Genomic DNA, 15,549 nt, shown 5'->3' with positions numbered 1-15,549 from the left:
GTAAAAAAAAATAAAATAAAATAAAGGGAAAAAATCATTATCTTCAGAAAAACATGCAATAATATTAATGTATTCTGTAAGAAAACTAGGGTATACTGACATGAGAGAAAGGTATGGAGTAGACATTACTTTCCTCAGCACTTCCTCCCCTCCCCCAATCTTTTTCTAGTTCATCTGAGTTCATAATTGCTAAATGAGATTATTCCAACAGCCTCCAAGACATTCTCTTGGTCTCTTCTTCCTACTATTATATGTACCATGTGCGTTTAGGGTGGTATTTTTAGCAAACATAGTCAATTGTCTATTAGTTCTATAGAATAAGTTCAAAATTCCTAAAGGCGGGACACTTTGTCCACCTGGGTAAGTTTCCGGTTTTTCATAGCCAATACTACCCTGAAAAATTTCAAACTTAAAATCTTCTATTCACACTATGCCTTGAAGTTTCTTTCCCTTGAAGGACTTCCACCGTCCTTCAGATGCTCTTTTTCTACTGTTTCCTTACATGGTTACTGGCTTGTTTGTTTTCTACTGACCTATATGTTCCATGAGTTCATGATTTGGGTTCCTTTTACTCTAGGGTGGACATTAGGTTCTATCTTTACTTTATGCCATAAACTCCTACCATTAATATTATTTTACAGGCTTAGACAGACCCAGAAATAAATTTTACCAAAAAATGCTAAAGGAAAATGGCACTTTTATTAAGCAAGAATTGGGAAAATTAATAGAATCACTGCTTAGAGTAGATAGCATTTTAACAGAGGGTAGAAGACAATTTCTTAACTCCATTCAATCATATTAAATTTTCTCTCTTTGTATTTGGGCCACATCTGGTAGTGCTCAGGGATTACTTTTGATTCTGCACTCAAGGATCGCTCTTGGAGGGCCCACGAGTCCGTATCGGGTGGTAGGGATTTAACAGGGGTCGCCATGAACAATATAAGTGTCCTACCTTCTGTACTATCTCTCGGACCACTAAATTTAATTTTGTCTGTAAACAGAAAGATGAAATTTTAAGCAAGGTTCTAGAAAGAATTATTAAGCAGATAATTTGTTAGTACTTAGAAAATGATGTGGCGATCAATGGATTTAAGCATAAATATACCACAAACTGTGCCATGGGTTACTTCATTTCCTTTTAATATGGTTATTAAAATGACAGATTAGGGGAAGAAAGCAGACAGTACATTAGAACTCTAGTCTGGTTCATGATGATTGTCTTTTAAGCTTTTCAAAAAAAATAAAAAAGGGACTAAGTTTATATCGAGCAGATTTCTTGCACGTTGAAGCTGTGCTGAGGTGATCCCACCAATCCCTGTTTACACCCACTAACAACTTCTTATTCTGGTCAGACATACACATAATTGAAAGTCTTAGAAGTCTTCTTCCTTTATTACTGTCAATGGACCTGGCCTGGTGCCAAAATACACACAGCTGCCTAGCAGTCATAAATTCTACTTTTATGTATGTGGGAAGGTATATTTATGAGACTGCCAACAGTGGGGTCTAAAAGATGTTGGGCTATTGCAAAAATCATTTTTTAATACCTTGTGTGTAAGAAAGAGAAGTCCAGGCTGAATGGTAACCCAGTTTGGTAAGTGTGGAATTGGCGCAAAAACTTAGCACCACCTTGTTGAATGATCAAATCAATGTAAGCTGGCATAAAGAAGTTCTCCAGTGGGATGATTTGCGATTAGTCTTTTTCAACAATTTACCAATGACCTAAATACTTTTGAATGAAAACTACTGTAAAATATAACTATAAGAAAGTATATAAATCATCGGTGTACAATTTCAGTTTTTACCAAGTGAACACACTATGTGATTATCATGACAAATTGTAGAATATTTTCAAAACCAAAGAAATCTCCCTTGTGCTATTGACATCTGTAACTATCTCCATAGTATAATCACTATTTTGACCTCTACTCTGAGTTATCATTTGTTCCCTTTTTTGAACTTATATATAGAATCAAATGGTATAAAAAAGGATTCATACAGTACATGCTTTTCTTTAAATCTGTGTTTGTGAGATTCATAAATGCTGTTTAGTGTTCTGCATTTGAAACTTTCAATGGTATGTAATATTGCATTGTGTGAAAACACCATGATTTACTTTCCCATTCTACTACACATAAAATGGCCTTTCCCTCATACCATATTTTTGTTTAAAGCGAAATAACCGACAATGTGACAAAGATGAAGTTCACATACTTTATTTATTAATATTTCATTTTTAAAGCAAGTACATATACTGATTTGGCTTTCATGATGTGATTTTGAAGCTGTGAAAATGGCAGAGAAAAGTGAATATATTCATATTATATTATAGAAAGTAGAGATACATAAAAATACTTGGTTCTTAGATAATATTTTCTTATGTTTCAGAATTTGGTCCACAAAGGGAATAATATTCCTATATTTGAAGATGCAAATTATTTGCTTATAATTTGTGTCAACAGATGGTCTGCATAAAATATAACAGATGCTTTTAAAATAAAGAATATATTTCAAACAAGACAGAAATAAAATGTCTTAAAAAGCTGCTTCCCCTTTCCCATCACTGTTGTTGAGGTTGCTGTCTCAACGACAGACTAGGGCCTCACATGCAACTGGTTGTACTGCTCATATATCAGGTGTGGTGCTCATACTCAGCTGTACTGCTGACAAGAGTTTTGCACTTCTAGTTGTGGTGCTTATACACACAGTTGCTGGAGGCATCACACATGCAAGGCAGGTACACTACCACCAAGTCACATCCTTGGCCCAGGTACACCTATAGTGGAAGTATAACTTGGCAAAACTTTTTCCAGTACCATCTGGGCAGTATGAATTAAAACTGAATGTACAGAGAGCATTGTTTCTAAAAATCCATTTCTAGAAATTTGGTCACTGATTTGTACTGACACAACTCCACAAAGACAGCATATACGCATAATCATTCAAACATTACTTGTGATTGCAAAAAAACTGTAAATAATATGTCCACTGTAGGGAATCTGTTAAATAGATAATGGCAATTCATTCATGCAATACTATGTAATAACAATGGATATGGATGTAAACTATGAATATGCAAGAATGTTAAGGATGATAAACAAGTTTCTCCCTTTTCCAAGGGAAAAACCACACACAAATGCAGAAAAAGAAAAAAAATGTCTTTGGGAAAGGAATGAAATATTGAGCAAAGGCGAAAAAGGCGGACTTTCATTGTGTATATTTTGTGCATACTGGCAAAAAGGCTGACTTTTATTGTATATATTTTGTGTATATCTGTTTCAACTTTTATATACACACTACATATAAACCATGCTAAAGTGTTATAAAATTGAACTGTCTGGTTTTAAAAGGAAATAATTCATGGTTGAAAATACAGAATACGGGGCTGGAGCAATAGTACAGTGGGTAGGGTTTTTGCCTTGCACGTGGCTGACCCAGGTTCGATTCCCAGCATCCCATATGGTCCCCCGAGCACCACCAGGGGTAATTCCTGAGTGCATGAGCCAGGAGTAAGAATAACCACTGTGCATCGCCGGGTGTGACCCAAAAAGCAAAAATAATAATAAATAAAAATAAAAAAATAAAGGTGGGGAGGTAAGGCTTTAAAAAAATACAGAATACAAGGCATGTGGCCTACTATGGTTAAATCCCTGGCACTACATCATCCTGAAAATCATTGGGAATAATCCTGGAGGCCTCTGATAGCTGTCAGAGTCACCTGGGTATTCCCTACCACTGCATATCAGGCCTACACATCAAACTGCCCACCATACTAGCCAAGATTCACCAAAAGTGACCCCTGAATCCCTTGAGAAATATATTTCTTTATCCATTTTTCTTTATTGTATAATTATTGTATATAATCTACATAGTTAAAAATAACCTGGGGGAGATGTGAGTGTATAATATACCAAAAACAGGTTTATAATTTGCAAATGTCAAAATAAATACCTAGTAGAAGTTATTCAAATTATACTAATCTGTAAGTAATACAATTTGTTTTCTGTGTTAATGAAATGTTTTTAGATTTGTTGAAAGATTTAAGTAAAACTACAGTATAATGTTAATATAAAATGGTAAGCATTTATAAATACTGTTCATGGCTGGAGAATGAATAGTGGGTAGGGAGCTTGCTTTGCACTCACCCATGTGGGGTTTGACCCTCAGCATTCCATATTGTCCCCAAGCTCCAGGATCATCAGGAGTGATCCCTGAGCATAGAATTAGGAGTAAACCGTGAGCACCGCCTCGTGTGGCCTCAAAGCGAAATGGAAAAAAAATACTGCTCAGGGGCCAGAGAGATGGTCTAAAAGGTTGGAACACATATCCTGCATGTAGGAATCCAGAGTTTGATCCCTCACACTTATGGTTTCCTGAGCACTACTGGGAATGGCACCCCAGCAGTGCTGATGTGAACCCTCCTCAGAAAATACAGTTCCATGTCTACTATACAATTATTTATAATGACTACAATGTTAGCAAAATCTGAAACTGAAACCAAAGGATCCTGGGGAACCTGAAGGTTATTTAGTTTGCACCCATGTAGCACTATTCTTTAATTACAGGTAATTGTTTTGCTTTTAGTTATATAGACACATGTGGGAAGATAATAATACATCTATCTTTAGCTGTTTTTATGATACATTACCAAGTCTTTTAAAATGAATACTTTTTTTTACAGTGAGGCATTGCAGAGTTTATTTACAGAGTTATTTCACTCTGTAAAATAACCTCCCCCGAAACAAAATATTGAGTATATCATGAAAAAGAAAAGTGACTTTTTTCATCTTTTTCAATTATCTTTCTTTCCTCTGGGAATCAAATTTTGGAAGTTTATACTTCCAAAGATTCACTTGTGTCAAAAATCACACATTTCTACAGGGAAACACTTTATTCTAAGTTTTTAATTTTCAAAACTATATTTTAAACTCCCTTCAATCACTGTACTCTAAATCTGGAAAGCAGCCTATGGAACAGTACTCACTGGGAGTCTAAAAGACTCCTTGTAGGTAATGTGCCCCCCTGATCATTCAGATGAGAAGTGAGAAATACCTCGCAGGCGTCTCAAATCAATTAGCAGTGAATACATATGAAATTGCTTATAATTATTATTGTTCAGGAATTCTTTTCTTTATAAGTCTTAAAATTAAGTATTAAACCAACTATGTGAGAATTTCTGAAGTCTTACGTTAATATACTGACACTCTAAGAATAATGTGTTTAATTTCTTAAGGTAGAAGTACCTGTGTGACAGTGTCAACAGTATAGTTAGTTAATACTAGATCTGTTTCATTTGTAGTCGTTATCTAAGTCTTTGTTTTCCTTGTTTTCTACAGGACAAAATCTGGATAGTACTGGCAAAGATTAGTCAATTATATCTTTTTTTTTAATTCAGTGGCAAGCCTTGAATCTGCATAGACTCTATTAAATTGAAAAATCATAGTTTACACTAGCACTGAAATCACTGTTTTCTATTTGTAGTGCTGGTACATCAAGTGTGTAAAGATTGAATACAGTTCTATAATCCCTTTTCCTATCACCTCCTCTCCTTAGCCTTCTCAGTCTCCAGCTGTATTAATTGATCATGTCTCTGGATTTGTTTCAACTGTGAACTGTCTCAACGCTTTTTTTGACTTTTTATACTACAAAGGGCTGGAGCAATAGCACAGTGGGTAGGGCATTTGCCTTGCATGTGGCCAACTGAGTTCTATTCCTCCGTCCCTCTTGGAGAGCCCAGCAAGCTACCAAGAGTATCCTGCCCACACGGCAGAGCCTGACAGGCTCCCCATGGCGTATTCTATATGCCCAAAACAGTTAACAAGTCTCCCAATGGTGATGTTACTGGTGCCTGCTTGAGTAAATCAATGAACAATGGGAGGAGAGTGCTACAGTGCAGTGCTATACTCCAAAATAAGCAAGATCACCTGGAATTTTTTTCACCTTGATTCATGTAATTTGGCCTGTCACCCTCTAATTCCATACAAGTTACAGCAAACTACAGAATTTCATCTCTTCTCATAGTTGAGTGGTATTCCATTGTGTATATAAACACAATATTTAAATAAAATTTCTTCGTTCCTTCATCTGTTGTTGTTAGGCACTTGGGTTGTTTCAGAGCTTGGCTATTATAAGCAACACAGAGATAAACACAGGTGTGTATACTATCCTTCTGAACAAATGTTTTTGCATTCTTGGGGCAGATGCCCAGGAATAGAATCACTGGGTTGTACACTTTGGCTCCAACCTGAGCCAGCTGAGAACTATGAGTATTTCCTTCTCTATGCTTGATTTTTTCTTGGACCTATCTGAGCAATTTCTAAGAGGATACTCCATTGTTAAGAAACTTGGTTCCAACTTTAAGGAATAAAAACTAAGGACATGTGATCATTTACTAAAAGAGGTGATATTTGGCTGGTAGTCTGAAATATTAACTCAGATCTTCCTATTTCATGGACATTTAAACAACAGCATTGCATAGTTATTTAAAGTGGTATCACATTTATGGGGCTGGAGCGATAGTACAGCAGGTAGAGCATTTGCCTTGCATGCGGCTGACCCGAGTTCTATCCCCAGCACCCCATATGGTCCCTCAAGCACTGCCAGGAGTAATTCCTGAGCACAGAGCCAGGAGTAACCCCTGTGCATCGCTGAGTGTGACCCAAAAGGAAAAAAAAATAAAGTGGTATCACATTTAAACAGAAAATAGTACACTTTTTCCCTTCCACATAGAATATCATTTTTTCATGTTCCCAAGTGGATGATAAAAAATGATTTGTTAAAAAATCTACATATACTTAATCAATACTAGATGTCTGATCCATATCTTGATCTGGTTCCATCAGGGATGTTTTGAGATTGGCTAGGAAAATGTCAAATTTGAAGTTTGCTTCTGGCTTAGTTATGCAGAAAGTCTCATTATTCAAAGGACTATTCCTTCAATATCACTTATCTGAACTTTCTGACTCAGTGCACTACTCTGAGAGTTTCCAATTTGTCACTGCTTTCTGGTACTAGTAGATATCAACTCTTTGAAGCCTATGATTATGAAAAAAAACTTTTTCTTGAAGTTACCCACTCTTCTCTCTTTAGAAAATACCTGTGAAGGAATATGTAGATCTATGAACTTTTCTTTGGAAAAGTCATTACTCTCTGATAAGAAAGTTGCCATCTTTCTCTGGTCAGGATGGAAGAAAGCTTCTGGTTTTTCATAAGCTCATTTCATAGCTAAATGCTTCACTCTAGCCTTGAGTTTTGCTCAGTTAAACTCCCTGCAGAAGAATACCCTTTTTTAAAGGACTGTAGGTCTATTCATTTCTCCCAGTTATGTTGACAGTAAGAAAAACAAACCCTAACTCCCAACTGAAGTAAGGTCCTATTTCAAAGAATACTGGAATACGAAGGAGCACAACAAAATAACTTCAAAACCCCACCTCTCACCATCTCCCTACCAGAAAAACCTGCAGCCCCTGCCCATGCCGGCCATCCTTCTAGCAGAGAATCCACCCAACTCCACAACTAATCTCTGAAAGAATATACATGTCACTGTCCTCCCATTGTTCATCGATTTGCTCGAGCGGGCCCAGTAACGTTTCCGTTTTTTTAAGACTTGTTGTTACTGTGTTTGGCATATTGAATATGTCGCAGGTAGCTTGCCAGGCTTTGCCACGCGGGCGAGATACTCTCGGTAGCTTGCAGGGCTTTCCAAGAGGGGCAGAGGAATCGAACCTGGCTCGGCCGGGCTGGCTGCGCACAAGGCAAACGCCCTACTGCTGTGCTATCACTCCAGCCCCTGAAAGAATATGATGCCACCAAATCTTCCCAGGTAGTCCTGGGAAGCTCCTACTGGGCTGAAAACTCTGGGGCCTTCCATGAATGAGGGTGGACATATACCCCTTTCTGCCTAAGGCACAGCAGCCAGAAGCCATACCCAACACCCTCTGACACAGAAATTACCCAGCTCCACAACTGAACCTCATCAAACTGCCAAGATACCAAATGGTTTCAGCTCCATAACTCCTGGACCACATGACTGCATGTGCAAAATGCTTCAAATCTCAGTCTGTCAGCCCAGTAGGAGCACATCAAACCTGATAGAAAGTTGTGTAGACCACTAAGCTCAATGAGCAAAGCAATTAACATGAAAGGCTCAACTAGCACCAACCAGTTCAGTAAATCTTTACACAATATAGTATTGTATCTCACAATACAATAAAAGTACTATGAGATAAAAGTTATCTCAAATTGACTATGATTGATCTGTGTTTTGATAATTCCACTTGCCTTTGTGTAGTAACAAACAATATGAAGTAAATTTGTTTGTGCCTACTGGATGGTATATGGGAAAAAAACATTGGTGGAGGATAGGGCATACTGGTGGTAGGTCTGGTGTTGGAATATTTAATAGCTAAAACAACTCTATTATGAACAACTTGGAAAGTCACCATGCTATAATAAAAGCATTACAAAAACCTCACCTCTATGGCAAGAATCTAACAGACATGTAAGTTGCTATCAGAGGAGTTGGTTACGTGCTGACTCTATTAGAATATGGGCATAGGTACGGGACATGGGAGAGGAATTTCTGGCCTGTGGGCAATATAAGGCTTGCAAAATCATGTTGTTTGGCCCTGACATGTGAAGGGACATACATGTCTTGTTGGCTGCCTGTGGCTTGTCTGCCTAAACTGCAGGGTCTACAAATAATTTTGTAAATATACAAATACCTCTTGGATAGGCAGTTATTTTTAGCCATAACAATCATTGTGAAATTTCATGCAACATTAAAATAAAGCGTGATAACTGAAAAAGATTTTATCAAGTAGGGCTGAGTTCAATGGGCTGACTGCATGTTCTGTACACAGGAGACTTAGATCTGATCCTAGGCACCACAAAATTCTGAATCCCCAAAAGAATACTAGTAACAAAAAGTAGAATAGACTGAAAAGAAAAATTATTAATTCATGAGATGGAAATATTATTAAATCTCATTCACAAAATTGAAGATAGAAGGCTGTTTTGAAATTAGATAAATTTAGAAATGACCTGTGAAATAATTTCTTTGGAGTTAGCAAATTCAGCAATTAGTATTTACTATCAATATAAGAATCCTTCAAACACCCAGAAACAGCATTTTAACTTATATTTAAATTGAAATTTTATTGCTTTACCAAGGGGTATAAAATACTATATAAATTTCAAGAGTGTGGCATTCCACTTCTCTATGTGTATAGGCCTCCCTGCACCCATTATCAAGGTTCCAATGACATTCTGATCACCACCATCTTCTATTTTCTCTTCCCCTCCTCCTTTGGTAAACATATTATTTGCAGAATCTAGGAGTTTACTCTTGTGTAATTTGTTAGTTCATTTATTTATCTATATTCCAGAGGAGAGGAAGCATTCCATTATTTGACTTTCAGAGGCAATCACTTCAAGATTCATCTACATTGCTACAAAGGCAAGATGTTATCTTTTTAATAGTAGTACTCCATTCATTATATATACACCACATTTCATTATCCATTCCTCTGTGGATATGCATTCTAGTAGTTTCTATTCCTTGACTACTTTGAGTAACGCTGGTAGAAACATAGGGGCATACCATAACCATGCTACCGGACTCCAAGCCAGGCTGCTTTCACTCGGGGCGCCCCAGAAGGGGGCGGGTGAGAGCCCTCCTCACTCCAAGGGACCCAGCCCCGGCAGCCAACCTCTATTACCCAACAGCTACCATGCTCCAGGCCGCTTTCCATATGCTCAGGCCAAGCCTCATGCCATGAGTGAAATCCCATGGAACCCACGCAATGCAGAACTTTGTGACCTTGAACTCTGGGCTCAATGGGACCAGGAGCGGATATCCTCTGCCCGCTTTCCCTAGTCTCCGGTGACCCAGGGGTCACGCTCATAAGCCACCTCCTGCTGGCACCAGATAATCTTGTCATTGGCCACCATCCAGATCACATGACTGCTTCTCCCGAACGGGAGGATAACATGAAGCCCCCATAACCATGTCACTGGACTCCATGCCAGGCTGTATCACACAGGGCACCCCAGAGGGGGGCGGGTGAGAACCCTCCCCACCCCAAGGGACCCAACTTGGGCAGCCAAAAACCTCCATAACCCAACCGCTGCCATGCTCAAGGCCACTCCCCATGCACTCTGGCCGAAACTCACATATGAGTAAACATATTCCTGGACCGTGCAGCCACAAAAGTGGCCACGCAACACATCATAAAATACTTCCTACCCATTCTCCATAATTACCACACCACATTTGATGGCGTTCAGATAGCAGGCAACAAATCATAGAAGGAAAAAAATATATATGCATATATACATATTTTCAGATATATATACCAAGTAAAGTAAAGTAAAGGCCCTCCCGTTGATCATCGATTTGCTTGAGTGGGCCCAGTAGCGTCTCCATTGGAGACTTTGTTGTTACTGTGTTTGGCATATCGAATACGTCATGGGGAGCTTGCCAGGCTCTGCCGTGCAGGCGAGATACTCTCGGTAGCTTGCCGGGCTCTCCGAGATGGGCGGAGGAATCGAACTCGGGTCGGCTATGTTGGCTGCATGCAAGGCATGCATGCAAGGCAAACGCCCTACCACTGTGCTATCGCTCCGTCCCTCTTGGAGAGCCCGGCAAGCTACCGAGAGTATCTCGCCTGCACGGAGAGGCTGGCAAGCTACCCGTGACGTATTCGATATGCCAAACACAGTAACAACAAAGTCTCCAATAGAGGCGTTACTGGGCCGCTCGAGCAAATCGACGAACGACGGGAGGGCCTTTACCTTTTTACCTTTATATATACCAAAGCTCACATCACCCAAACTTTAACAACATGTTAGTGATATCCTATAGAATGACTTAATGGCTCTTGCCAAAATAGAACAATCTTCACACTGTTTCCTATATGAACACTTTTTTGTAAGCATATTCAGCAGTTCTTCATAACAGTTCTCAGCACTGTCCTCCCGTTTTTCATCGATTTGCTCGAGTGGACCCACTAACAGACAGTATGAAATATATTATTTCAGTTGTGTTTTGGGACAGGAATTGGGGTTTGGGATGGAACATCCCAAATTTGGTGGTGGGAAGGTGTTACGGTGATGGGATTGGTGTTTGAATATTGAATGTAATCAAACATTGTGAACTAACTTATAAAATTAAAAAATTAAAAAAAAGTAATGTGGAGTTCATGCCCAATTCATTCACCTTAATCAATGGCTGAATAAATATGCTCCTATATTATTAAAAAAAAGACATAGGGGTATACAGGCCATTCTTACAGGGGTAATTGTGTTCATTTCTTTCTATTTTTTCAGGGAGACAGATTATGAATGCTTTTGGGCCACAGCCAGTATCCTCAGAGTCCTCAGGGTCTTTTATTTTCCAAAGTTTAGAACAATTTTCAACTCATTAGACAACTGAGTTATAAGCAGTAGAAAGGAAGGTGAAGGATTCTTAAAGTATGTCATCTTGGCTTATAATTAAGCAAAATATCCTCTCATGTTTGACTTCACTGTAGTTGTATACTTTCTTTTCATATGGTCTTTTCAACCATTTATCATTACCACTATCACAGCAGTAGGGCGCTTGCCTTGAGTGCAGCCGGTCCGGCCGAGCCGGGTTCTATTCCTCTGCCCCTCTCGGAGAGGCCGGCAAGCTACGGAGAGTATCTCGCCCGCACGACAAAGCCTGGCAAGCTACCTGTGACGTATTCAATATGCCAAACACAGTAACAAGTCTCATGATGGAGACATTACTGGGCCCGCTGGAGCAAAATTGATGAACAATGAGTGGACAGTGGACAGTGCTATCACTATCACTATCACAATCACCCCGTTGTTCATTGATTTGCTCGAGCAGGCACCAGTAACATCTCCATTCATCCCTGTCACGTGCTAGTGTAGCCCGATGGCATATTGGGGCTCTTTTCAGGGTTAGGGGAATGAGGATCATCATTTTTACTGTTTTTGGCATATTGAGTACACCACGGGTAGCTTGCCAGGCTCTGCCATGCAGGTGGGATACTCTCAGTAGCTTGCCGGGCTCTCCGAGAAGGATGGACGCTTTTGGGGCAGCCTTCGATCATCTTTACAGGTGTTCTCAGTCACACATATATGCGAGAAAGATACTCTTAGTTGCCTGCTGGGTTCTCTGAGAGCGAGAACTAGACAACAAGAGGTTGCATGGCTGCATTTGTGGCTGCGCTCTTCCAGGAACTTGGTTTTATAGTTTCTGGATCTTGGCCATTGATGGGGTTATATGGCAGTTGATGGATGTAACTGTCTAGTACTGGAAGATGGGGGATCTGGGTAGAGAAGGCCCAGTCCCAAACTGAGTAGGCTTGGAGATCTCAGCCCCAGGTCCTTCACACCTGGGTTCCTCTGCCAGTTCCTTCATGTGGGTGGAGAGTGATCTCAGCATGGTTGTGTTTGGGTTCTGGAGGTCTTCAGCTGTTGGGGGCTCTGCTTGGGGTGGAGAGGGAAACTCAACCCACCCCCCTCCAATGGGCCCCCGGTGAGGACAGCCAGGTGCAGGGCAGGAGACTCTGCATTGTTCTCTTCCAGGAACTTGGTTTATATTAATGGATTGTTACATAAGACTTTTTTACTGAGTTTCTTGACACGGTTTTTATCTCTTACAAGTCACATTTCCTAGTCTAGTGTGTATGTACGTCATACGCGCAAGTAAACATGGAGGGGCCAAAACTCAGTGCTTCAGAGCTGGGACCATAAGCCCTGTTTTGGTGGTACTCCCTGTGCCCTAAGTGTTGCATCTGCTTTAGGCAATGACTGGCTTTCTGACTGTACACTGGCAATGGCCCAACTTCCCTCCCCTACTTCCACCCCAAACATGCTATTCTAGTTCACATCAAAACATATACCACAGGAAGGAGGCAGTGTGAAAGTATAAGAAAAAGCTATGACACACAATTAAAGGGCAAGGAATAGGGGATAACCTATAATTATCATATTCTATTCTCTTTTTAACACTCTCAGTCCTTAGAAATTAAAATAACTGAACAAACATGCATTCCTATATGTGTATATATATAACATCATTCTAAAAATGGGTCTCATACTGACCTTAGGAGGTTTAAATGGATAGTCTGGTGAAAAAGTAATGTCAAGAAAGAAAACCCCTCCTTCATAGACAGATCCTGGGGGTCCCAATATAGTTGATCTCCATTCATAAATGTTGTCTCCTTTAGGTCCAGCACTGAAACAAAACATATAAATTAAATGTGATCAGATTTCATAAAGCTGTGATTAAAAAATCTATTTTTGTAACAATAAATTGAATAATTTTATAAAAACACAAGAAAATAAGTCAATTCTATATATTGACAGATTTATCATCAATATTTTAAACATGTTAGCTTAACTTAATAAACAGAATTGAGAGCTTCTCTTTTCCCATCCACAACCCTTAGCCTGTGGATTAGATGCACAAATGCTTATAAAACATGAAATGATTTGTGAGATCCTGAAAAGAGTGATAAAGTCACAGGGTCGGGGGGGAAGGGAAGGAAGAAAAGAAGTAAGGAATCCTTATTTCACATAAATCACAAATCAATTCAAAGAGGATTAAAAAAACTCAAGATTATACAAGGCTCTATAAAATACATGAGGAAAACATAAGCCAAACTCTCTTAAATACAGCTTTCAGAGGTATCTTAAATGACTTGATTCCTTTGGCAAAGGTAACTGAACAAAAAATAAACAAATGAAAATCCATCAAATTAAGGAAGTCTTTTCAAGGCAAAAGAAAGCTCTGGCTTAAGTAAAAAGTCACCATACTGAATAGAAGGACATATTTGCATAGCAAACATCAGATATAGGGCTTAAAACAGCCAAGATAAATAAAGCATTCACAAAACTCAGTAACAACCAAACCAGTCACTCTTAAAAAATGGGGGAGAAGAAATGAACAGATACTTTCCTGAAGGAGACATATAGATGGCCGTAGGCATATGAAAGTGTTCATAGTCACTACTATCAGGGACATGCAAATGAAAATGATGAGATATTATCCCACACCAGTGAGAATAGAATATATAAAAACAACTGGGAACAATCAGAGTTTGTGAGGACGCAGTAAAAATGGAACCCTTATTTGCTGCTGGTAGGACAGTTATCTGTTTCAGCAGTATGGAGCCTTACCCACATTGCTATCTTTCCAGCCCAATCAAAAGAATATTTTAACATAAAGGATTACACAAATATTTTAGTTTCCAGTCTCAAATAAAAGTGAACATATAAGTATTATGTACAATAGCATTATTTATTTATTTAGGGCCACATCTACAAGGGCTCAGAACTTACTATCTCTCTGGCCTTTAAAATAGCATTCTTTAAAAACAGAATGTACAACTGAAGATAACATATTTCCAGTAACAGTGGATAACTCAAATAACTACCATATAACAATAAAAATGTCTGGATTACTATGGATGTATCTTAAAAAAATCACAAAAAATATAAAAAATCCCCCACAAGTCTAAAAGGAATATATGTAGTGTGATATATTTCTACAAAGTTAAATGTAACACTTGAGAGATAGTATAGTGGACAAGATACATGCCTTGCATGCAACCAACCTGGGTTCAATCCCTGGCATCCCATATGGATCCCTAAACACCATTAGGAGTAACTCCTGAGCACAGAGCCAGGAGTAAACCCTAAACCCAGCTGGGTATGGCCCAAATAGACAAAACAAAATTTATCTAGCAAACAGAAAATCTGTTGTTGAGATATATTTATGTAACTGGTAAGCAGGAGAACTAATTTGAATACAGATCCAAAGAGGATTTTCCTGGGTCAAAGCAGAGAATGGAGTAGCACAAAGGGCTTTTAATACTCCTAGTGATGCCCTATTTCTTAGTATCATGATAAATTAATAAGTCTATTTCATTAGTAGGTTTCTAACGTATGTGTTAGTTACATTCTAATATATAAAAATTTTAAATTAAGAAAAGGGATGCTAAAAAAGAATATATCAAAATTCTATATAAGAACAGTAAGTTGCACCACATATTGTTGAGACAGTATTGTTTACATTAGACGCATAAAATATTTAATACTGCTTATGAATACATTTCATCCCCAAAATCTTTTAAGAAATGAACCGAAAAGTTACATGAAAGTTAATGTGTGCACTTGAGCAAGAAAAAAGGAAGAGAAGGGGTGGGGGTGAGACAGCGGAGGAAACAGGTTCGCAGACATGAATAAAGACCAGTTAAATTTTATCTCTAGAGCTTGATTTTTCTTATTAAAAACAGATGAAATACAAATAAAATCAAATTAACTTATTGAAAAGTGTTGCAACACACTAAGGAGTGGTAAGGTAATCAAAAAACAATATTTCTGCCCATAAATATTCCTCTCTTAAAGTTATCTGTGAAGTACAGACAGAAATGTATTCAGGCCAGATAACAAGAAAGCTTGGGCAATAACAACAGCTTCATGTTGTTAGACAGGCTCAGTCAGACATGAATAATTCATATGGTTATGCTCTGAGCTATAATTAGACCCAAAATG

The 15,549-nt window shown here is 38.6% G+C and overlaps 1 protein-coding gene across 1 annotated transcript in view; it reads right to left on the bottom strand.

Moving 5' to 3' along the window:
* LOC130037726 (ubiquitin-conjugating enzyme E2 E2) overlaps positions 1 to 15,549 on the bottom strand; it is a 363,445-nt gene that overhangs the window by 56,734 nt on the left and 291,162 nt on the right. Inside the window, exon 4 of the mRNA XM_056129644.1 lies at positions 13,096 to 13,228. Within this exon, the coding sequence (XP_055985619.1) occupies positions 13,096 to 13,228 (133 nt within the window). The remainder of the gene's footprint in view (positions 1 to 13,095; positions 13,229 to 15,549) is intronic.

Source organism: Sorex fumeus, unplaced genomic scaffold (assembly GCF_029834395.1).
Source record: "Sorex fumeus unplaced genomic scaffold, SorFum_2.1 ptg000072l, whole genome shotgun sequence".
NCBI classification, from domain to species: Eukaryota; Metazoa; Chordata; class Mammalia; order Eulipotyphla; family Soricidae; genus Sorex; species Sorex fumeus.
The sequence above is the reverse complement of the archived record's forward strand: the minus strand, read 5'-3'. Positions and strand labels throughout refer to the sequence as shown.